The 24,774-nt window shown below is 35.8% G+C and overlaps 1 protein-coding gene across 1 annotated transcript in view; it reads left to right on the forward strand.

Moving 5' to 3' along the window:
* ADAMTS19 (ADAM metallopeptidase with thrombospondin type 1 motif 19) overlaps positions 1-24,774 on the forward strand; it is a 248,373-nt gene that overhangs the window by 69,418 nt on the left and 154,181 nt on the right. The window contains exon 6 of the mRNA XM_059173349.1: positions 160-203. Within this exon, the coding sequence (XP_059029332.1) occupies positions 160-203 (44 nt within the window). The remainder of the gene's footprint in view (positions 1-159; positions 204-24,774) is intronic.

Below are 24,774 nucleotides of genomic sequence, written 5' to 3' on the forward strand. Positions count from 1 at the left end.
TCTCATTTTTTCTTAGAATTAAAATTTGATCTTATTTTCAGTTCTGTTAAATTGTTGGAGATAATTCAGTTGTTAATGTAACCATCAAAAATGAGTCACATAATCTCTATTGACTGTGGAAAAGTTTATTTTTACTTCCATTTTCTGTTTCCTTTCTAGGAAAGATTTCTGTGTTCACAAAGATGAACCATGTGATACTGTTGGTAAGTGCACGTAAAAGTTTTTACACTTTGAGGAGTTCTGGACACCTTTAATACATCATTTGTTTAAGTATAGGAAATTATTTGAGAGTGCTGGTTTTAATGGAATGTCTTTTTCTTTAGACTGTCGGAGGTATGTATTTCCAACCTTATGTTTAATCATTGGTCAACACTTCAGTTATTAATGAAACAGCCTAAAGACACAAATACACTATATACTGGAGAAAAATTTTAAACTAGGTTTTAAGAATCTCATGAGTTCTTTTTTCTTATCATCACAGAGATGTACACATGGGTTCAGCAAAATTCTATTATTATTGCTAAACCAAGGCAAAATGTATTAATGTCAATGTGATTGACCTTTTTCAGGCTAATGGATTTTCTTTTTTCTAGTAATGTATGTTTGAAATTCTTTGCAGACTGTCAAGGAAATTCATTTCATTTCCCCGATTTTCTGTACATAAAGTAGTAAATTTTCTGTATTTTGACCTGGATATTTAAATTTCTAAAACAATAACCACACACGCAATAGAATCCATGAAACCACAGCTCTTAATTTTGAGAGAATGGCTACATATTTGCTAATATAAGTGATATATCTATGTAATTTACATAACTATATATATAACCATGTATTAATTATACTGCTGTCTACGTATATTATTTTTAAGCCATGTAGCTGTATATAATAAGGCATTATTGATAAAATATAGTTAAGAATCATGGTCTGGCTGTGCTCGCTTTGGCAGCACATATACTAAAAATTGGAACAATACAGAGAAGAATCATGGTCTGGCTTTGACATATGATGTGGGTTGTATTTCTGTAGGGTAGGATGTATTTTAACTTAACCATCTTTGATGTGTCATATGTTCTTGGTAAGGATGAACAATCTAAAAAGGGCAAAAGCAGAATGAAGGGGTACAGGTATTTAAAAAAAATCAGTTCTAACTAGTTCCATCATCTTAAGTTCTCATCAACCTTAGGTGATGAAAATCTGAGATAGTAAGTGGAAAATAGTTATAGTTAGTGTAAAGCACTTAATGATGGAGTCAAAGGAATATTTGGTTCACAAGGGGCTGCAGCATAAAAAGATCTGGACACCCCAAGGAAAAGCTGACTTGATTTAGGGATGATCTTTCTAATGTCTTCTCACCTGCTTGCTGCAGTGTTTCATTTGTTTGTTTGTTTGTTTTGTTTTGTTTTTCTCCTTTTCTTGTCAAAATCTCTAGAAATTAATTCTCATTGTATAGTTTTAATCAACCTAACCACACAAGCTTTGAATTACCAATGAAGACTGTGTCAAGATAATTACCTTTCCCTCCACTTAAACAATGGTACTGCCCCTAAAACCTTCTTTAATATAGGCAGATGCACTTCTTGCCTCACTCAAGTATCTGAGAAAAATCAGCATCTGGGGCAGTGTCTCCCATAATTATGCATGCTAACTGCCTCTTCCCAGTGTGGACATACAGCCTAAAGAAGCAAGTGTTACCATGAGGCAAACCAGTTTCCTTTTGATTACGTCTATGTTTCACATCTTGCTAAATCTGCTATTTGAAAATAGCATACATATTCATAATATGCATTATCTATGAAACTTATTTTCTGGTTTAAAGCACATTTGAATAATGAAGTACCTTGATGTGTTTGGACCATCAGAGTTCATCAGGAAAGCAGTATAATCAGTCCCTCTCTCTGTTCAACCTGTCCATGAAGACTTTGGTAGAAACTGGTTTTAAATATTATAGCATAGGATTTGTAAAGTCCAGTGCCCTTCCTAAGATCTGTCGTTATTTCTGAGTGCCTGGATTCTTGGGGTCGTCTTCTTGACGGCATTGTTGAATCACCGCACCCTTCATCCACAGGCCATGGGTTAACCTCTGGGCTTCCAAATGTGTGAGCAAGTAAATATCTTTATTATTTAAACAAATTTAAGGTTTTTATTTCTTTAACTTGCAGCGTAAGAGGTAGATTTTCCCTGATACTCACATAGTCATTTATAAGGAAAGAAAATATGGGGCAATAGTAATAATTTTTTCTATGATTAAAGGAAGCAGGTAAACTTCTCATTGAATTATTCCCAAAGTTAAACAAATATACGTGGCTTACAGGTCATCTTAACAGCTCTCAATCTCTAGTGTCACAAAACAAAAGAGATTAGGTCTTATCAATAAAATGTTTAAGTGACACACATTTTAAAATCTCCTTATGTAATACTATGGGCTGTATCTTGCCACATGCTTTTTTTTTTTTTCTTTCTTCTTTTTTTAAGAGAGAGAACATGTGCAAGTAGGAGTGGGAGCTGGGGGTTAGGAGCGGGCAGAGGGAGAGAGAAATTCCTAAGTAGTCTCCACCCCCAGAATGGAGCCTGATGTGGGATTCAGTTTCACAACCCCAAGATCATGACCTGAACTGAAACCAAGAGTTGGTTGCTTAACCAACTGAGCCACCCAGGCTCACCTGTCAAATGCTTTTCTTACATCAGTATATACCTTCCTGACTCTTCTATTTCTGATGAAGGCAGCCCATTTTACACTGGATACTATATAATGAAAACTTTGCAAGAAAGGAAAATGAATTTTGTATTTATTAGCTTGGATAATATAGACCTGAATGATGACCTTAAGATGGCAATTTCTCTTAAGTCTCCTAGTAGGTATAGTAAGAGAGGAAAGACAGCAGACAAAGCTTTGAATTTATCATATTAATTTGAATTGTTCATGAAGAGGAATGCTTGTGTTTTAAAAACAATGGTTGGACTTAGGCTATATTTTGTAATTTGAGCAACACATGAATCAACATTATCTCACTTAATTCCTTCACAATCCAAACTCTCTCATTTTATTTTCATAACTTTATAGGTAAAAAAAACACCAAAATAGAACAGAGTTTGGATTTTGAAGTCAGATATCCAGATTCAAATCAGACTTCTGCTGTTTATTACCTGCACAGATGTGGGCACATTATTTAACACATTGTGAAAGTTTGGATTGCTCACTTTTGCCATAGAATCTATATTCTTGATCCCACAGAATGTTGTGAAACTGTAACATTTGTGAAGGCAGCTCATTTTTAATTGGCATTCTGTATGCACTAGATCTCTCACGTCCCTTTTTATTCCTGTTGAGGTGTTACAAATTTGCCCAGCATCACTGTTAGTAAGTGTGGTACTGGCCTCTGTCTCAGATCTTAGAATAATGGGTCTGCTTTCCTCTATAGTGTGATATGTTTTATAATAGAGGACAATACTGTTAGAAGATTGAAGGTGAGAAAATTTAAGTTTGAATGAAGTTACAGATTAAATTATATAAATTAAAATACATAAAGAAATGGCAAATACAAACTTGGAAATAACTTATTTATCAGCATTTTAACTTTGTAACAATATTTTGCTCATTTGCTGATAAAAAAGATATGTACATCTTAAATGTGTTAGGCTATATTTGTGTTATGGGATATTAAAAATAAGTGCTTCATTTGATAAATTGTACATATTTTTAAGCTTATATTTGAAAAGCTGTTTAGAGGGTAAAAAGTACAAGTTGTTTTGCCATTTCCCTAGTTACTTTTTCCTATTGTTTTTGTCACATGGATGGTTTGGTAGATTGGTGAGTAGATATAGAGATGCTGGACGAAAAAGATGCTATTATATGTTTTTATCAACACAACATCACTTCTAATACATATGCATGTTCACCTTTTAACATTCCTGAAGTTGAGATTCATTTTGTAGCCAGAGACCTCTTAGAATTGTGCCAGTGTAATTCAGAACTTTTAAGTCTTAGGTTGCGTGAACCCTGTGATAACCTCAAATTTCAGGAGAAATAATATACAATTCTGGATGCAAGAGGCAACTGTTTGCTGGTGGTGCTGGTGAAGTTGTCTTTCTTTCTGTGGCAGCAGGATAATGATCCCCAAAGATGTACAGGTTCCAGCCCTGGAACCTAGGAATAGGTTGGGTTACATCACACAGGAAAATCAAGATGTCAGATGGAATTAAGGCTGCCCATTAACTGAACTTAAAATAGGGGGATTATCGGGACGCCTGGGTGGCTCAGTTGGTTGAGCAGCTGCCTTCGGCTCAGGTCATGATCCCGGCGTCCTGGGATCGAGTCCCACATCGGGCTCCTTGCTCGGCGGGGAGCCTGCTTCTCCCTCTGCCTCTGCCTGCCACTCTGTCTGCCTGTGCTTGCTCTCTCCACCTCTCTCTCTCTGATAAATAAATAAAAAAATATTTAAAAAAAAAATAGGGGGATTATCCTGGGCCCAATGGAATTGCAAGGATCCTTAAAAGCTTAAGAGGAAGGCAGAAGAGCTGAGTCAGAGGGAGATGTAATTACTGAAGAAAGGCCCAAAGAGATGTAACGTGAGAAGGTTTGAAGGTGGAAGAAAGTGAAAAATCAGTAGTCTTTGTATCTGGAAAATGCAAGGAAATGGATTCTCCTGTAGAACCTCCAGAGGAATGCACAGACGGCCTTCTTATACCTTGGAGTTGGCCAGTGAGAGCTGGGTCAAGCTTCTAATGAGGAGAATTTAAAATAGTAAACTTGGGAGGTTTAAGCCAGTTAATTTGTGGTAATATATTGCAGTAGCCATAGAAAATAATATACTTTCCAATCAATAATTACCTCCTCCCATGACTTAGAGAGAACAAGTCCAGAAATCCAGTGCTCTCAAATCTTTATAGACTGTGGGGTCAATAGTCCTCACCCAGTAGTTTATTTTAAGAACTGGTAATGGTTTTTGCATTAGAAAAAAAGTAGAAATTTGTATCATGACATATAAATATGTGTAAAGAGCAACAAACTAGGGTTGTGCTAAGAAACATGAGTCAATAGTTGACCAATTCTAGCTGAGAGACCAAACTAAAAAAATGGTCTTTCTCATCTATGAATAGTGAAAGAACTATAATCAATTCTTTAAAATCTTTTTAAGAAAATACCAAGTGTTGGGGCACCTGGGTGGCTCAGTGGGTTAAGCCTCTGCCTTCGGCTCAGGTCATGGTCTCAGGGTCCTGGGATTGAGCCCCACATCGGGCTCCCTGCTCAGTGGGGAGCCTGCTTTCCCCTCTCTCTCTCTGCCTGCCTCTCTGCCTATTTGTAATCTCTATCAAATAAATAAATAAAATCTTAAAAAAAAAATACCAAGTGTTAAGGATTTCACAGATGATTTCTACTAAAATTACATGAACAGATCATTCCAGTATTATATAAGCTATTTTAGAAAATAGAAAAAAGTTAATTAAACCCATATAAATTTCTTACCAAATCCTAAAGAGGACAGTGTAAGAAAGAAAAACAATAAGTTTTTCTTACTCAGGAAAGAAATGAAAGAATTTTAAACTAAATATTAGCAAATATCATCTCACAAGTTATTTTTAAATAACCCAGTAGAGTTACTTTATTTTAGATTTATTCCAGAAATACAGCGGTAGTTTAACATTAGAAAATCTTAAAATGTAACGGTGTAATACAATTAAAGATAAAAACCATATGATCATCACAACGGAAAAAGAAAATGTCCTTCATACAACTGAAAACACATTCATGGTAAAGACTCTTGGCAAAAGAGAACAAAGTAGAAACTTTATTAACTCAAAGATATTTACACAAAATACGTAAATATCTTTTAAAAATAGTGAAGCATTAAAAGCATTCCTCTCAAAATCAGAAACAGAGAGAATTTTATTTTCACTGTTTCTATTCAACAGTGCATTAGAAATTTTAGGCCTTAAAATGAAGTGGATGTGATGATTGTCTCCATTAAAAAAAACAATATGGAATTAAATTGTTAAAATTAACAGGAGAGTGAGGTGGTTAAATATCCAAGCAATATTCAGTCACCACTTGCATTTTATATACCAGCATTTGGCAGTGAAACATTTAATTCAAAAATTCTATTAAATATATGAAAAAAATAAAATATTGGAATACATCTAATAACAAAATACATAGGACATATGGAGAAAATTATTGAGCTATTTTATAATTCAATCCAAGAGGGCATAACTCACTGAAAATATAAACTATACTCATGGTCTGAAAGACTAAAGGTGAAACCAAATGGGCATTTTCCTCAAATTGATCTAGTGATGGAATTTATTTCAATAAAAATTCTAAAAGAGTTTTGGAGGAAAATTGACAGGTTGATTCTATATGTTATAGAAGAGATTAGGCCTAAGAATTGCCAAGACATTAGTGAAGAAAGAATATGGAAGGAGAATCTTCTCTATCACTTATCAAGTATGGTATGTGATAAATGAGGACAAGGCTGCTGCACGTGTTAGGGAAATAGACAAAGCAGAACACTGTGAGAGCAGAACACATGCTGTTAAGATACTTATGTACAAGGAGACAAGTTAAAATGAATCGCATGGTTTAAATTTATAAAAAATCGGAAGAGAAAATACAGAAAATTAATTTCATGTTTTTGAGATACAAGGGTTTTTTAAATAACACAGAAATGCTAATTATAAAGGAAATGTTTGATAAATTCAACTATATTTACATTTGAAATTCCTGTGTATCAAAAAATATCATAATAGCGTGGGGGTGGGGAACAGGATTCTCTGAGGTAGAAGATAACCATATTCATAGATTTTAAGGTGCCTTGATGGTCATTGATTTTAAGACTTACCACTATATAATGTACCACTGAAGAGGAAAAAACAACAATGCAGGAAATTCTTAATTGTAAGACATTATCAACTGTAAGGCAAATCACAATGTGGAATAACGTCAATCTTGGAATTACTGATTGTATGTGCAACACACATAACCAAAATTATTAGAACTTAGAATATAAAAAACAAGAAACCAACAAGAACAAGAAACAAACAAGAATTATATGTACTGAATAAAACCGAAGACTCTAGCAACCATTTTTAGAACAGAATACATAAAGGGTAAATTAAAAGAGAAAGAAGAGAGAGAGAGGGAGGAGGGAAGATGAAAGGGAGGGAGGGAGGGACTGAGAGGGGAAGGGAGAAGGAAGGGAAGGGGAAGGAAGGGAAAAGAGAAGGGAAGGGAAAGAAGGGAAAAGAAAGGAAAGGGGAAGGGAAGGAAAAGTATGTCAACCCATTAGTAGATATATGTTCAGATTACAAGGAGATTTCTCCCAAGAGAGTGATTCTAAAAGAAAGCCTGATATTACCAAGTTTGCTTTTTAAAATCAGAACAAAAATCTCCCATTCTTTTGGGAAATCCTAAATAAAATCATGTTGCAGTTTCCTGTTCTGATTCCATATAGATCTTCTGTCTTCACATCCATCTTTGACTTTCTGTGCTATGTTCCAGGTAACTTTCTCATCAGTATTTCTTAGTTTATACCAACTGTCTTATTTTCTTCCTGCATTTTTTAAAAAATTATTTATTTATTTAAGAGATAGACTGCAAGGGGCTGGGAGGAGCAGAGGGAGGGGGAGAGGGAGAGAATCTCAAGCAGACACCCTACTGAGCATGGAGTCCAGCTTGGGGCTTGACCTCTTGACACTCAGATTATGACCCGAGCCAAAACAAAGAGTTGGACACTCAACCAACTGAGCCACCAAGGTGCCCCATTCTTATATTTCTTAATAATTTCATATGTTCAGCTTCAAGAATTTTTTATTTCAATAGGTCTTTCATTTCTAAACACCCTGTTTGGTCTAAATCATTAAAAGTATATTTTTTAACATTCACTTTAATAATTCTGTCATTGACATTCTTGTGGTCGTAGTCCTATTTGCTCATTTTGTTGAATCATGTTTTTGGTGACTTGGTGTTTGTCATTCAGTCAACTCAAATAATTTTGTATTTGAGTTCTTATTTCTTTTATCTGTGGGAATCCTGTATAGCCTGAAAAAGAGGTACTTTTCTCAAGAAAAGACCAAACTAAAAAAATGATCTTTCTCATCTATGAATAGTGGGTTAAGCCTCTGCCTTCGGCTCAGGTCATGGTCTCAGTTGAGGTCAAAGAGGTTGCTGCCTGTCTTCTCCTCAAGGAATTTGACTGATTCCTGTCTCATGTTGAGGTCTTTCATTCATTTTGAGTCTATTTTTGTGTTTGGTGTAAGGAAATGATCCAGTTTCCTTCTTCTGCATGTGGCTGTCCAATTTTCCCAACATCATTTGTTGAAGAGACTGTCTTTTATCCATTGGACATGCTTTCCTGCTTTGTCGAAGATTAGTTGACCACACAGTTGAGGGTCTATTTCTGGGCACTCTGTTCCATTGATCTATGTGTCTGTTTTTGTGCCAGTACCATCCTGTCTTGATGATGACAGCTTTGCAATAGAGCTTGAAGTCTGGAATTGTGATGCCACCAACTTTGGTTTTCTTTTTCAACATTCCTCTGGCTATTTGGGGGTCTTTTCTGGTTCCACAGAAACTTTAGGATTATTTCTTCCATTTCTTGGAAAAAAGATTGATGGTATTTTGGTAGGGATTGCATTACATGTGTAGATTGCTTCAGGTAGCATGTACATGTTCACAGTATTTGTTCTTCTAATCCATGAGCATGTCTTTTTGTCTTCCTCATTTTTTTTTTTTTTTGGTCTTCCTCAATTTCTTTCATGAGTACTTTATAGTTTTCTGAATACAGATTCATTGTCTCTGATTAGGTGTCTTATGGTTTTGGGTGCAATTGTAAATGGGATAGGCTCCTTAATTTCTCTTTTTTCTTTCTCACTGTTGGTGTATAGAAATGCAACTGGTTTCTGTACATTGATTTTATATCCTGACACTTTACTGAATTTCTGTATGAGTTCTAGCAGTTTTGGAGTGGAGTCTTTTGGGTTTTCCACATATAGTATCTTATCATCTGCAAAGAGTGAGAGTTTGACTCCTTTTTTCCTATTCGGATACCTTTTATTTCTTTTTGTTGTCTGATTGCTGAGGCTAGGACTTCTAGTACCATGGTGAATAACAGTGGTGATAGTGACATCCCTGCCATGTTCCTGACCTTAGGGGAAATGCTCTCAGTTTTTCCCCATTGAGAATGATATTCACTGAGTTTTTCATAGATGGCTTTGATGATATTGAGGTATGTACCCTCTATCCTTAAGCCTTTGAAGAGTTGCTATATTTTGTCAAATGCTTTTTTTTTTTTTTTTTTTTTTTTTTTTATTTTTTTTTTTTTATAAACATATATTTTTTATATACATATATTTTTATCCCCAGGTCTGTGAATCACCAAGCAGAGAAAGACAACTATCATATGATCTCCCTGATATGAGGAAGTGGTGATGCAACATGTCAAATGCTTTTTCAGCATCTGTTTAGAGTATCATATGGTTCTTGTTCTTTCTCTTGTATCACATTGATTGATTTGCAGATATTAAGCCAACCTTGCAACCCAGGAATAAATTCCACTTGGTTGTGGTGGATAATCCTTTTAATGTACTGTTGGAGCCTATTGGCTAGTATTTTGGTGAGAATTTTTGCATCTGTGTTCATGAAGGATATTGATCTGTAATTCTCCTTTTTGGTGGGTTCTTTGTCTGGTTTTGGGATCAAGGTAATGCTGGCCTCATAAAATGAGTTTGGAAGTTTTCCTTCCATTTCTATTTTTTGGAACAGTTTCAGGAGACTGGGTATTACTTCTTCTTTAAATGTTTGGTAAAATTCCCCTGGGAAGCTATCTGGCCCTGTGCTCTTGTTTGTTGGGGTATTTTGATGACTGCTTCAATCTATTTACTGGTTATGGGTTTGTCCAGGTTTTCTATTTCTTCCTGGTTCCATTTTGATAGTTCATATGTCTCTAGGAATACATCCATTTCTTCCAGATTGTCAAATTTGCCGGGTATAGTTGCTCATTATATGTTCTTATAATTGTTATTTCTTTGAGTTGCTTGTAATTTTTCCTCTTTATTTCATGATTTTATTTATTTGGATCCTTTCTTTTTCCTTTTTAATACGTCTGGCCAAGGGTCTATTAATCTTATTAGTTCTTTCAAAGAACCAGCTCCTAGTTTCATGGATTTGTTCTATTGTTTTTTGGTTTCTATTTCATTGATTTCTGCTCTAATCTTTATTATTTTTCTTCTCCTGCTGGGTTTAGGATTTCTTTACTGTTGTTTCTCCAGCTCCTTTATATGTTGGGTTAGGTTGTGTACTTGAGATCTTTCTTGTTTCTTGAGAAAAGCCTGTATTGCTATATACTTTCCTTTCAGGACTGCCTTTGCTGTGTCCCACAGATTTTGAACAGATGTGTTTTAGAAGAAAAATAATTTAGAAGAAAAAACCCTATGTATATACAAAATATAAAGTTAGATACAATGAAGGATAAAATATGACTATAATAATGAAGGTTCAAAAAGATTTTTTTAAAGAAAGGTATTGTTATGATAAACTAGTTAAAATACATTAAAAGAGAAAAGAGTAGAATAAGGGGCACCTGGGTGGCTCCGTGAGTTAAAGCTTCTGCCTTCAGCTCTGTTCATGGTCTCAGAGTCCTGGTATCAAGCCCCACATCAGGCTCCCTGCTCAATGGGGAGCCTGCTTCCCCCTCTCTCTCTGCCTGCCTCTCTGCCTACTTGTGATCTCTGTCTGTCAAATAAACAAATAAAACATGTAAAAAAAATACTAGAATAAGAGAAAAAAAATTTAAAAATTTTAATTAACTTTGTAATCATGGGGAGACAGTCATGAATTCCATGCTTTGCTTTCCCTTCCTCTGGAATTCCGCTCTTTTCCTTGATCACTGAGCTTGGTATTGGCTGGATGTTCTTGCTGCTCTTCTGGGAGAGGGGCCTGTTTTAGTGATTCTCAAGTGTCTCTGCACATGGCAGAATTGCACTACTGTTGCCAGGGGTGGGCTAAGTAATCTGCTTGGGTTCACTCTCGGGAGCTTTTGTTCCCTGAATGCTTTCCGTAGAGCTCTGGAGGACGGTGATGAAAATGGTGGCCTCCCACTCTCCAGCCCAGAGGAGCCAAGAGCTCGGGGCCCCACTCCTTGGTGTGCCTTCAGGGGAAAGCACTCAATCACTCCTATCTCCTGGTCTCAGCCACGCTTCGAGCTTACCCGGCCTGTGACCAAGCATTTCTGTGTCTGGTATTCTGCCCTGTTTGGAGTATCCAAACCCAGCAGATTCCTGCCTCCAGAGAAGTTAGGTGAGTCTCCCTGGATCTGCCACTTGTGGGATCCCTGCTGAAAGAGTAGTGGTCTGACTGTGCCATGGATCGCAGTTTAAGGTAACCCTGAGCTGAGAGCTCATTCCTCAGCTCTGTCTCTGTAGCCGGCTTCCCTGCTCTAATACCTGCAAGTTCTGCTACACTCACACACCCTGATCATTCTGTGACCCCACAGGACCTGAGACCACCCTGTCGCTGTGAGGGCTCCACCCCTGCTTAGCCTCTGGAGCCATGTCCCTCAGTGGAGCAGACTTTTGAAAGCTCTGATTTTGTGCTCCGTTGCTCTGCCACTTGCCAGAAACCAGCCCCTCCCCCCACCGTTTATCTTCCCTTCATTTCGGATTCATTTCTCCCCACGTCCTACCTTTCAGAACATAGTCAATTTTTTGTTCCTAGAATTGTTGCTCTTCTTCTCTTCTCTCTCCTATCTATTGAGTTTGTAGGTGTTCAGAATGGTTTGATACCTATCTAGCTGAACTCCTGGGATCTGCTGTCATTTCAGTCTGCTACTTCTCTGCCATCTTGCGTCTCTTCCCTGTTAGACATTCTTTTAAGTAAAAAGGGTGTTTAATAAAAACCAATGTTATTTCGGCTCATAACTCAAACTGTCTCACACACCTGTTCCTAGATTCAACATCGTATTTTTAGTCTGCAGCAGACATGCTTTATCTATACGTCCTTTTTGTTTTGAAATATTAAGAAATGTCTATACTTGGGTGCAGATTTAGTAAAATTAATACCTTTTACTTTTTCGGCTAGGACATTTTAAAGGGACTCTAGTTTTTCCCACTGGGAGCGAGTGTCAATGAGAAGTAAAAATGACTGACTCTCGCGACAACATGGATGGAACTAGAGCGTATCATGCTTAGCGAAATAAGTCAAGCAGAGAAAGACAACTATCATATGATCTCCCTGATATGAGGAAATGGTGATGCAACATGGGGGCTTAAGTGGGTAGGAGAAGAATAAATGAAACAAGATGGGATTGGGAGGGAGACAAACCATAGTGACTCTTAATCTCACAAAACAAACTGAGGGTTGCTGGGGGGAGGGGGTTTGGGAGAAGGGGGTGGGATTATGGACATTGGGGAGGGTATGTGCTTTGGTGAGTGCTGTGAAGTGTGTAAACCTGGTGATTCACAGACCTGTACCCCTGTGGATAAAAATATATGTTTATAAAACATAAAAAATTAAAAAAAAATGACTGACTCTCAAGTTTGGTGCTCCTGCCTTTATTTGTGCTAGGCCATTGTACCTACCATTGCATTTGCCCCATTAGCACAAATGTTGGTGGTTTTGACCTTGTGGACCTCTAAAAAAGAGTTTATAGAAGCCCAGGATTCTGCAGAATACTCTTTGAAAAATTCTGCTGTAACTTGGGAATGATTGATAATCCATGGTGAGAAGTCAGTGATTGCTAGTGTGTGTGTGTTTTTCATGAAACTTCCTAAGAACATTGAAGTATATACAATGGGTGAATATGTGGAGCTGGCAAAGATATGTGTTGGTCAGTATGAGGTTTTAGCTGTGAATATTTTTCTAGCTCTTGTTGAGAAGAGAGGATATGCATCCTTTACCACCAGATATTCCATTCTGGGATGATTTACTCCTCTCTGCATTTTATTGCTAGGACTTGGATGCTCTTGTATTACTAATAATTAGCAGATTGGAATGATAATTTATTCTTCTACAGTCTTCTGAATAATTCTGGTTTTATATGCTTGCAAATCGTCAAATAGGCCTACAGACCACCTAGAAATCAACTGCCAAGAAGAAACATATTCAGACGCTAAAACATACTTAAATAACCATTTTATGTTGACACTGCACATGTGAGAATCTCCAGACACTTCCCTTTCCAAACACTAGTACATTCTCCAAACCACATTTCAGCAGAAGTAATCATTTTTATTCGGTGAGAAGAAGAGGTCAAGCTAGTTTTTTTAAGTAGCTTAATTTTCATTAAAAAGCTGTTGTCCATTTCTTTTGCATTATGACACCTGAAGCACAGAGAATTTTGGAGACCGAAATTATGGAAAAAATGCTAAGATCCATTCTATTTTAATACCCTTTGGGTCAGAACTATATTTCTTCTACCAAAAAATAATGCTAGTTTCATATTCAAGATTTTGAAATTTGTATTCCTTTGGACCAGGCAAAGAATGAAGTTACTGCTTTTCCTATGTAAATCTTACTTTGTAAGTGAATTAGTAATGTATTCAAGTCTTCAATGGAATTCAAATATGTTTAGGTATTAACCATCTTCAAAGTCCATTCCAGGGCCTTGCTAGATTCAGCAGTGACAGTGGGGGTCTTGCTCATTCAATATAGGGGGACGTATACTTCAGTAAAAGGGATTAGTAAACCTATTAGACACATGCATTGCCTTCAATGTGTTTAATTTTATATAAATTGGATCCAGGTTTGAAATACCCAGAATTTAGGGCGCCTGGGTGGCTCAGTGGGTTAAGCCGCTGCCTTCGGCTCAGGTCATGATCTCAGGGTCCTGGGATCGAGTCCCGCATCGGGCTCTCTGCTCAGCAGGGAGCCTGCTTCCTTCTCTCTCTCTCTGCCTGCCTCTCAGTGTACTTGTAATTTCTCTCTGTCAAATAAATAAATAAAATCTTTAAAAAAAAAAAGAAATACCCAGAATTGATCATATTGGTATGAGATATGTTGTTATAAATTGCTGCTCACTCTTTAATAAATGTGGATATTCCCAGAAATGCAAATGGAATATATTCTATGTTGTAGACAGATGTCTAAAGATGACACTCCTGACATTCGTGGTTGCTCAAACACTAATCTAGGTTCTTTTTTTTTTTTTTTAAGATTTTATTTATTTATTTGACAGAGAGGCAGGCAGAGAGAGAGAGAAAGGAGGAAGCAGGCTCCCTGCTGAGCAGAGAGCTTGATGTAGGGCTCGATCCCAGGACCCTGGGATCAGGACCTGAGATGAAGGCAGAGGCTTTAACCCACTGAGCCACCCAGCAGCCCCACTAATCTAGGTTCTGCTGGGAAGGGATTTTGCAATGTAAGTCCACTCCCTCCGTTTACCTTAAGCTTTAGAGGTCTAATTCCATTCACCTATTAAAGCAGAGGCAAGGGACTGAATTGTACCAACGACTTAACTGAACATAGAAACTGGTATTTTTCCAGATGTGAGGTTACAGTCCAGCCTGGATGACATTCTGATTTTGGCCCTGTGAGACTCTAAGCAGAAAACTCAGTTAAGTGATCCCAATAGGATTGTACAGTAATAAATGGGTGTTATTGGATACCACTGCATTCTTTAAGATTTTATTTATTTATTTGACAGAGCACAAACAAGGGAAGCGAGAGAAGGAGAAGTAGGGTCTCCACTGAGCAGGGATCCCAACATGGTGCTCTATCCCAGGATCCTGGGATCATGACCTGAGCCGAAAGCAGACACTGAACCACTGAGCCATGCAGGTGCCCCTAAAAGCTGCTACATTTATAGTAATTTGCTATGCAGTTACAGAAAACTAACATTGTCAGACTAAAGGCTGTATATGTTTATACATTATACATTGGGGTTTTATATACTGGAAGAACATAAAGCCATCTTAGATGACATTATAATTCATGGCCCTCTGAAACCAGAGTAAGAAAAAGGAAAAAGGGTGTTAAGAAATAAAAGCTAAGGGAGACATTCAAAGAGATTTTCACTTACCATACCTGATGGGACAGTAGAACTGTGAAAGGATTTTAAGAGGATTTTACAAGAAATTGCTACAACCTACAGTCTTTGAAATTTCTCAACATTTAATTTTTTTCCCATTATTGCATTAATGATGAACAAAAAACATACTAAATTGAAGCAGTTCTGAACACTAACCCTGTGGAGCAGAAAGGAAAGGGGTGGGAAAAACTGGGTGTCAAAAGAAGACAATTGGATGGCACCAACCCGTAATATAAGAAAATACACCAAAGTTTGGGCTTCTGGTAAAGAAAATAAGAAAGAAAGGAGTCAGGTTAGGCCACTCTAGTTTTGCAACAATAAGGCCCATGACATTCATATACTGATAAAGTGATCATATAACCTATAATTTACACTTAGAAACTTTGAAAAGTTAAAGGAGATATAATTAATAAGAAATAAAAACATAAAATAGGACAATGCCCAGGCAAATTAACTGTATGGTCACTCTATTATTAATGAACATATTTCAGACCTGCTTTTATATATTATTCAGAATTGTAAATTATACATTAAAAGTGCTTAGTTCAGAAATATTAAGCTAAAATAATTATCTCTTTAATTTAGGATTTTCATTACTTAATCCCCCAGTCACAACAATTAAATTTACTAGGAATCCGCAAAAGAGCATTTGCTGCATGTGTTGGAAGCTGGTTTTATATTGTTTCTTCCAACCTTCCTTTCCTTCAGTCCAGAGACCACAGAGCATTAGGGTCTGAGTGTCAGATAGAAAAAGGATGATGATTTTCATCTCTAAATTCTGATCTCTGCAAGTCCTCGAATTAGTCTTAGGAGATAATAGAAACTGTTCTTCTTTACATGCCCTTCTTCCTTAGTTTTCCTTGGTTTTCTTTCCTTTCAGATGATCATCTTTGACTTATTTTTCTCTCCTTCTCTTTATTGTGTTTCATTCATCCAATTTTTTCCCAGTGTTTCAGAGTACCTGCTCTGTGTGCTAAAAGCATATGAGGTGCTAGGTGCTGGGGACAGAGTGGTGAATAAAATGAAAATATTTCCACATTCTTTTAAGTCTTTTCCTTTTTGCTTTCCTTTTGGTATTCTTGCCTGGGTAACTAAAATTTCCCATTTGTTTCCCTTTGTTTTGAGCCATGCTCTCTCCCTACATTTATACCATCGTGGCTTCCAAGCATAAATATATTGATACACCTCTCTGAAGTATCCAAATGCTTTAGTATTAAAAAAAAAAAAAAAGGGAAGGGTCATCAAATTTAATAATCTCATGATCAGAAGATTCTGTCTTGATCTCAGAATTTTTCTGTATCATTTATTTTCTTCTCATAAGAGAATTGAAGAAAATTGAGCTTATAAACAATTTTTTCTCTTTGTTTAATTATTAGCACATACTAATATCAATGTAATCTATATAACTTCAGTGAAATTTTTCAGAAGGTCAGTTCTATTATGATACGTAGAATAGTATCAATTATTAGGTGGTAAAAAGTGCAACAACTGTGTAAGCCCATACAGAAGAAAATGCTTTTCCAGATATTACAGCACTTTGTGTCATTAATATCAAACTAATCTGATTATCCAGCACATTTGTTGCTTTGCACATTCCAAAGTCTTTCCAATTCTAGTTCCTAAGTGGTTAGGAATGGTGATGACTCTAAAGAATATTGAGATTATTGAGGTGCTTCATTTGCATTGTAGAAATAATACAGTTTCATAGGTAATTTTCTTTAAATTACAAGATGCTAGTTCTTATTGGGTTGTTTTGTTTGTTTGTTTTGGGGTTTTTTTGGCAGAGAAGAAACTTCTATATTTAGTTTAAGGTAAGCTGGAATGAACATACTCCACCGTCTCATTGAATATACTTATAAAATATGGGAGAATGGAACAACGATTTGGGGATGTTAAAAGGTAAATAGTTGTGTGCAGATTGAGAATAAGGCGAGAATTTGAAGTATCACCAAACCAGCAGTAAGTTTGTTTTTCTCTGTCCTGGACTCAGAACAGTCATCACTAGAAGGTGGTCATTAGGGCATATAGAGTGAGAGAGGGAGCTAGGAGATTCCTTAGTTTTGTATCAAGGACCTGGAAGGTCTCCTAATGCTCAGAGAAAGTGGGGGAATTCACTTCAAAAAAGTTGTCTGCATTCTTTCCTGCCCCATTTACCAAGCAATCCTATGATAGTGACAGTGTGGACAGCAACAGTGTCAGTAACAGGAGTCATAAAAATCTGAGATGAATCTGCCTCTCTGGTCTATAGAGCTTTTATTTTGAAAGGGAAGGGTGAACCCCATGGCTTTTTGTAACCACCATTTTACTGCTCAATCTTAGACACAGTGATGAAAACTGTACTATAGAGTAGGGTGCCTAAAGCCCAGACTTTCTGGCAGTACTAATTACTGAAATGCAAACCATAAGAACATACAAGGTAAAAGGAGATAATGAAGAGGGAAGAGCAAGGGAAAGGAACCTCATACAGCTGCTTATCAACCATTCTTGCTTACCTCAGCTTTGTATGTGTGAACATAACCATGAAATTTCTTTGCAAAATGTGCTACTAAGCTGCTGAGCCTCCTAATTCCCAGCCTGGTCACTAGATGACAAACATATAGGATAGGAGTGTAAAGAGCTTTGAAAATTGACAATGGAAATTTGACAATGAAACCAAAGCCTACAGAACCTTGGAATTTCAGAACTTTTATCATTTTATGCTAAAAAAAAATTTTAAGTATCATCATTCTTCATTAGATAAGACTGAGAGTCTCACAATATAGTGTTAAAAATGTCCAAGAACGGGGCGCCTGGGTGGCTCTGCTTTCGGCTCAGGTCATGGCCCCAGGGTCTTGGGATCGAGCCTGGCATCGGGCTTGCTTTCCTTCCTCTCTCTCTCTGCCTGCTTCTCTGCCTACTTGTGATCTCTGTCAAATAAATTAAAAAAAAAATTTAAAAAAATATCCAAGAACAACCCCAAATTACACCATCTATAAAGAAATAGGAAAGTCTCAATTTGCATGAGAAAAGACACTCAGCACATACTACTCCCAACGTGGTGCAAATTTTGGAATTATATGGCAAAGACTAAAATATCTATTATAAAGATACTCCAAAAAGTAACGGTAAATATTTTTAGCATGAAAGGAAGAATAGAAAGTCTCAAAATAAACATATATTTAATTATATATATTATATTATATACATATATATTTATATATTATATATATAATAAACAATAAAACATAATAATCAAATATAACAAAAACCATATGGAAATAATAGAATTTAAGAAAGATAAGCAAAATAAGAATTTGTCTGCATATACAGAGTGGTAGAATCAAGATGACAGAGAAAAGAGTTCACAAACTTAATGATAGATCAGAAGAAAATATCCAGTCTGAACACCAAAGGGAAAAGAAGATTGGGAAAAAATATGAAGAGAGTCTTAGGGATCTGTGGGAAATATCAGAATTAGTCATTATGGGTCCCAGAAGGACAGAAAGGGAAGAAATATGACTGAATTCTTTTTCAAATTAGGCAAAAGATTTAAATCATCAGATTCAAGAAGCCAAGCAAATTTCAAATAAGAAATACCTGAAGAGATGCACAGCTAAAGCTATCACAATCAAACAGAAAACTAACGAGAAAGACAAAATGACACAACAAACAAACCGTTAGTTTTAGGGGAACAATGATATTCTTAACAGGAGATTTGTTATGACAAACCATAAGAACCAGTTGGGTGGCGCACCATTTTTAAAACACTGACAGAAAGTTTTGTCAATATAAATAAAGATAAAATAAGAGCATTCTCAAATGAAGGAAAACTAAGAGAATTCATAACCAAAAGAGCAACTTTAAAAGAATTGCCAAAGTAAGTAATTCTGAGAGAAGGCAAATTATCTTTAATGGAAACTGGAACATCGAGAATAAGGAAAGAGCAAAAGAAATGGAGAATTGGTGTGTGCCTGCATGGCTCAGTCATTAAGCATCTGTCTTCGGCTTGGGTCATGATCCCATGATCCTGGGATCGAGCCCCACATTGGGCTACCTGCTCTGCGGAAAGCCTGCTTCTCCCTCTCCCTCTGCTGCTCCTCCTGTGTGTGTTCCCTCTCTCGCTGTGTCGCTCTCTGTCAAATAAATAAATAAAATCTTTTATTAAAAAAAAAAAAGGAATGGAGAATTGGTATATATAATTTTTCTCCTCTTAAATATTTTAAATATGTTAGATAGTTGAAAGCAAAATTATAATATCATCTGATGGTATTTTTGATAGATTTAAATGTAATATGCAAGACAACTCCAACATATATGGAGGAGTATAAAAGGACCTATATGTTGTTAAACTTCCCACATTTCACTTGATTGGTAAAATATTGGTTCTAAGTAAACTTTGAAAGTTGGATATATATAATGTAAAACTTATAGTAAGCAACTACTAAACAGGTATATAGAAACATGCAGTTGGAAACACAATAAATAAATAAAAATGGCATACTCAAAAAATTTGCAACCTTCCCTCTTATCAAAGCTTTTATTTCAAAATAACAGAAACAAGACAGGAAATGGAAACAGAAGAAAGGAAAGAAGAGGGCACAAACGACATCAACAATAAAACACGAATAACAAAATGGCAGACTGAAATCCCAACATACATCTCAGTAATTAGAGTAAATTAAAGTAGTCTAAACACACCAATTTAAAAAGTTACCAGATTGGATCCAAATAAATAAATAAATAAATAAAGACATGATTCTTTGCTGTCTGTGAGAAACTCACTTCGAATGTAGTATGTAAAATATATATACCATGAATAAAAAAACTGAAAACTCTTCTATGGCTAAAATGTACATTTCAGAATGAAGAAAATTATTAAGAACTAAGAGGGACGTTATATAATAATAAAAGGGTCAATCCACCAAGAAGATATAATGATGTTAAAATTTCAGCAACCTACCAAAAGAGCTTTAAAATTCATGGAAGAAAAACCAACAGAACTAAAAGGAGAAATAAACAAATTCACAGTTATATTTGGAGATACTGACAATCATATCTTAGTAGTCAACAGAAAATCAGCACGCATGTGAAGAATTAAGCAGCATTATTAACTGATATGGACACATTGCTTTACCCAAAATAGCAGAATACATGTGCTTTTCAAGTGACATTTTCTGAGAGAACATTTTCTAGCTCATAAAACAAACTTTTAGAAATCTGAATGAATCAAAGCATATGCTTTCTGTTCTTAAACATAATGGAATTGAACTAATAATGAGCTATAGAACAATAAGAAGAAAATATTCTCTAAATATTTGGAAAATAATATTTATAAATAATTTATGGGTCGAAGAGGAAATTAAAAAAAAATAGAGACTTTCGAACTGAAAAAAGAAAAAACCATGAAAAGACAACATATAAATTATGGGACGCAAGTAAAACAATGTTTAGATGGAAATTTATATGATCAAATGCTTTTATTAAAAAGAGAAAAGGTCTCATCAATAATCTAAATTTCTAGCTAAATAAACTAAAAAAGAGGAACAAACAAAACAAAAACACATTTGTGTCAACCAAAAGGTAGGAAATACTGGGGAGCTTGGGTGGATCAGTCAGTTAAGCGTCTGACTCTTGATTTCTGCTCAAGTCATGATTTCAAGGTCATAAGATCAAGTGCCAAGTTAAGCTCCATGCTGGGTGTGGAGCCTGCTTAGGATTCTCTTTCTCCCTCTCCGTTTGTCCCTCTCCCTCTACTCCCTCCCTCCTACATGTTCTCTCTCAAAGAAGAAAAGGAGGGGAGGGGGTATTAAACAATATATATCAATCAAATGGAAACTGAAAAACAATAGTGATAATGAAAGCAAACCTGTTTTTTTGAAAATGTCAAATAAATTCTAAACCTCTAGTAAGTCTGACCAAAAAAAAAAAAAAGAAAGAAAGAAAATAGGCAAAATAATATCAGCAACAAAAGGGATATCTTACTACAAACTCCTCAGACCTTAAAAAAATCATTAGGGAATAATACAAAGAGGTCTATGTACATGAATTTGACAACTTAGCTGAAATACAGCAATTGATTGAGAGTCACAAACTAACAAAACTTACCCTGATCTGAAAGAGCCCGAATAATCTTATACATATTAAAGAAATTGAATTTGTAGTTTAAAAACTTCCAAGAGGGGCGCCTGGGTGGCTCAGTGGGTTAAATCCTCTGCCTAGGGCTCAGATCATGATCTCAAAGGTCCTGGGATCAGGCCCCACATCGGGGGGGCCTGTTTCCCCCCCTCTCTCTGCCTGCCTCTCTGCCCACTTGTGATCTCTCTCTCTCTCTCTCTCTCTCTCTCTTTCTGTGTCAAATAAATAAAATTTTAAAAATAAATAAATAAATAAAACCATCCAAGAATGAAATCTTCAAGACCAGAAAGTTTCATTGGTGAATTCTTTCAAAGAAAAGATAATACAATTTTACATTCTCTTTAAGGAAACAGATTGATGAGGACAAGTCCCAACTCATTGTATGAAGTCAGCATTACCCTGATACAAAAACCAAACCAAGAAGCCAAGGAGAAAAGTACCCATGAAACTACAGACCAATATTCTTCATGAACATAGATATAAAAATTAGCAATTTAACCCGGTAATATGTAAGAGTAACAGAGCAGAACCAAATAGAGCTTATCTCAGAAAAGGAAAACTGATAGAATATTTGAAAATCAATGCATATAATTAAACTTACTTAAAGTCTAAAGAAGAGACATGATCATATCAACCTACAGAGAAAAAAGCATGTGACAAATTTCATTATCTACTCATAATAAAAACTCTCAGAAATTTAGGAATAGAAGGGAACTGCCTTGATAAAGAATATCTACTATTTGTCTGACACTTGACATCACATTTAATGGTGAAAGAAGGAATATTTTTGCACTTAGTGTGGAACAAGGCAGGTTTGTCCACTGCATCCTTCCTAGGGAAGACTAGAAGTGGAACAAGATAATAAATAAAAAAGCATAAATATTTTGAGCTAAGGAATAAAAAACTGTCTCTTTTTGCAAAGAAAAAAAAAGACTCCTTGCATAGTAGAAAAGGATGAAGAATATATAAAAAAACTCTTAAAGCTAATATTTGAGCTTAATGGGATCACAGAATATAGTCGACAAAGTCAGTGTGACTTAATGTACTAGAATTGAACATTCTGAAACTGAAATTTTAAGTATATGTGTGTATACATACAAGTATATATACAATACACATATAAATACATATGTAATATAAACATATCTAAAATTTTTCATAGTTCCATAATGAAATATCTGCATATAAAATTAGCAAAATATGTGTAGAATCTGTGTAGTAAGAACCATGAAATGTTGAGAATAATAAAGGGAAATCTAAATGAAGGGAGATACCTATGATATTCATGGATTAGAAGATTCAGCATAGTACAGAGGCAACTCTTCTCAAATTGATCTATAGATTTAACACAAAATGAAAGTTTGAGCTCTTTTTTTTTTTAATTTTGTTTATGTATTTGACAGACAGAGATCACAAGTAGACAGAGAGGCAGGCAGAAAGATAGGAGGAAGTAGGCTCTCCACAGAGCAGAGAGCCCAATGCGGGGCTAGATCCAAGGACCCTGGGATTATGACCTGAGCCAAAGGCAGAGGCTTTAACCCACTGAGCCACCCAGGTGTCCCTGAGCTCTTTTTTGAAGATATAAATAAGATGATTCTAAAATTTATATGAAAAGGCAAATAACTGAATAGCCAAAGCACTGTTGAAAAGAAAAATAGTTTTGGAGGAATCATGCCACTTGATTTAACACTTACTACAAAGCTTGAGTAGTCAAGATGATGTGGTATAGTTTAAGAAATAAGTATGTAGGTCAATGGATCAAAATAGAGTTTCCAGGAGAACCTGAGTGGCTCAGGCAGCTGGGTGTCTGCCTTTGGCTCAGGCTGTGGTCCTGGAGTCTTGGGATGGAGTCCTGCATTGGGATCCTGCTCAGTGGGGAATCTGCTTCTTCCTCTGCCCTTCACACTGCTGGTGCTCTTTCTCTCCCTCTCTCTCTCTCTCTCTCTCTCTCTCACTGCTGGTGCTCTTTCTCTCCCTCTCTCTCTCTCTCTCAAATAAATAAATAAATAAATAAATAAATAATCTTAACAAAACAAAAACAAAATAGAGTTTCTAGAAGTAGATCCACACAAATATGGCCAATTGATTTCCTACAAGGGTACAAATTCTATTTAACAAATAGGAGCACCAGGTGGCTTAGTAGGTTAAGTGTCCAACTCTTGATTTTGGCTCAGGTCATGATCTCAGGGTTGTGGGATTTAGCCCCATGCTGGGCTCCATGCTCAGCTTAGTGTGAAGTTGACTTGGATTCTTTCTCTCCCCCTTTGCTCCTCCCCCTGCTCTCTCTCTCTCTCTCTCTCTCACACACACACACACACATACATACATCCTTTCTAAAATAAATAAATAAAATCCTAAAAAAAATGATCTTTCAAGAAATGGTCTTGAAAACAGTGGACATCACTATGCATAATGAACAATAATAAAGTTCTTTCACTTTTTAAATAAAATAAATAAAATTTTATAAGTGTTTATACAAAATGGATTATTAATCTAAATGTAAATGTTAAGCTATGAATGCCTGGAAGGAAACATAAGAGAAAAATCTTTGTGACCTTGAATTAGATAAAGAGTCTTTAGATTTAATACTACAGACAAGATATATTAAAGGAAAAATTGTAAACTGGATTTCATCGATATTAAAACAAAACCAAAAACACATTTGTTCTGTTAAGAGATTAAAATACAAGTTATGAACTAGGGGAAAATATAATTGACCCTTGACCAACATGGGTTTGAAATGCATGGGTCCATTTATGTATGGATATTTTTTGATAAATACAGTACAGCACTGTACTTTACCTTCTTGTGATTTTCTTAATAACTTGTTCTTTTCTCTAGCTTGTTTTATTGTAAGCATACAGTACATAAAACATATAACATACAAAATAGGTATTAATTAACTTTATGTTATTAGTAAGGCTCCTCCTGATTAACAGTAAGTAGACATTTAGTAGTTAAGTTCTGGGAGAGTCAAAAGTTATTTGTGGATGTTTTTTTAAAAAATATATTTATTTATTTATTTATTTATTTGAGAGAGAGAAAAAGCATGCAAGAGCCAGGGGAGGGGCATAGGGGGAGAATCTTCAAATAGATTCCCTGCTGAACACAGAGCCCAACACGGGGCTTGATCCTAGGACCCAGGAGATTGCAACCTGAGAAGAAATGAAGAGTGAGATACTTAATCTACTGATCCACCCAGGCTCCCTGAAAGCTATTTGTAGATTTGTGCGTGTGTGTTGGGGGCCCAGCACCTCTACCCATTGCATTCTCAAGGGTCAGCCATCTTGATAAATCACATATCTAGACATAAGGACTTCTGTATAGAATATATAAAGAACTCTCAATGCTCATCACTAAGAAGACAATTTAAAAATGTGCAAGACATGACGTGATATTTCACGAGAAGAATATATAAATGGCAAGTAAACAATGCAAAGATGTCGTTGTCACTTGTCATAGGGATATGCAAATTAAATCCACAGGAGATATTACTATGTATATATTTGATAACTAAAATTTAAAACACTGACACCATCAACTGCTGTGGATAATATGGATCAACTTTAATCCTCAAACACTGCTGCTGACATGCAAAATTTTATAACCCCTAGGGATAACAATCTAGCAATTTCTTATAAAG

Source organism: Mustela lutreola, chromosome 5 (assembly GCF_030435805.1).
Source record: "Mustela lutreola isolate mMusLut2 chromosome 5, mMusLut2.pri, whole genome shotgun sequence".
NCBI lineage: Eukaryota > Metazoa > Chordata > Mammalia > Carnivora > Mustelidae > Mustela > Mustela lutreola.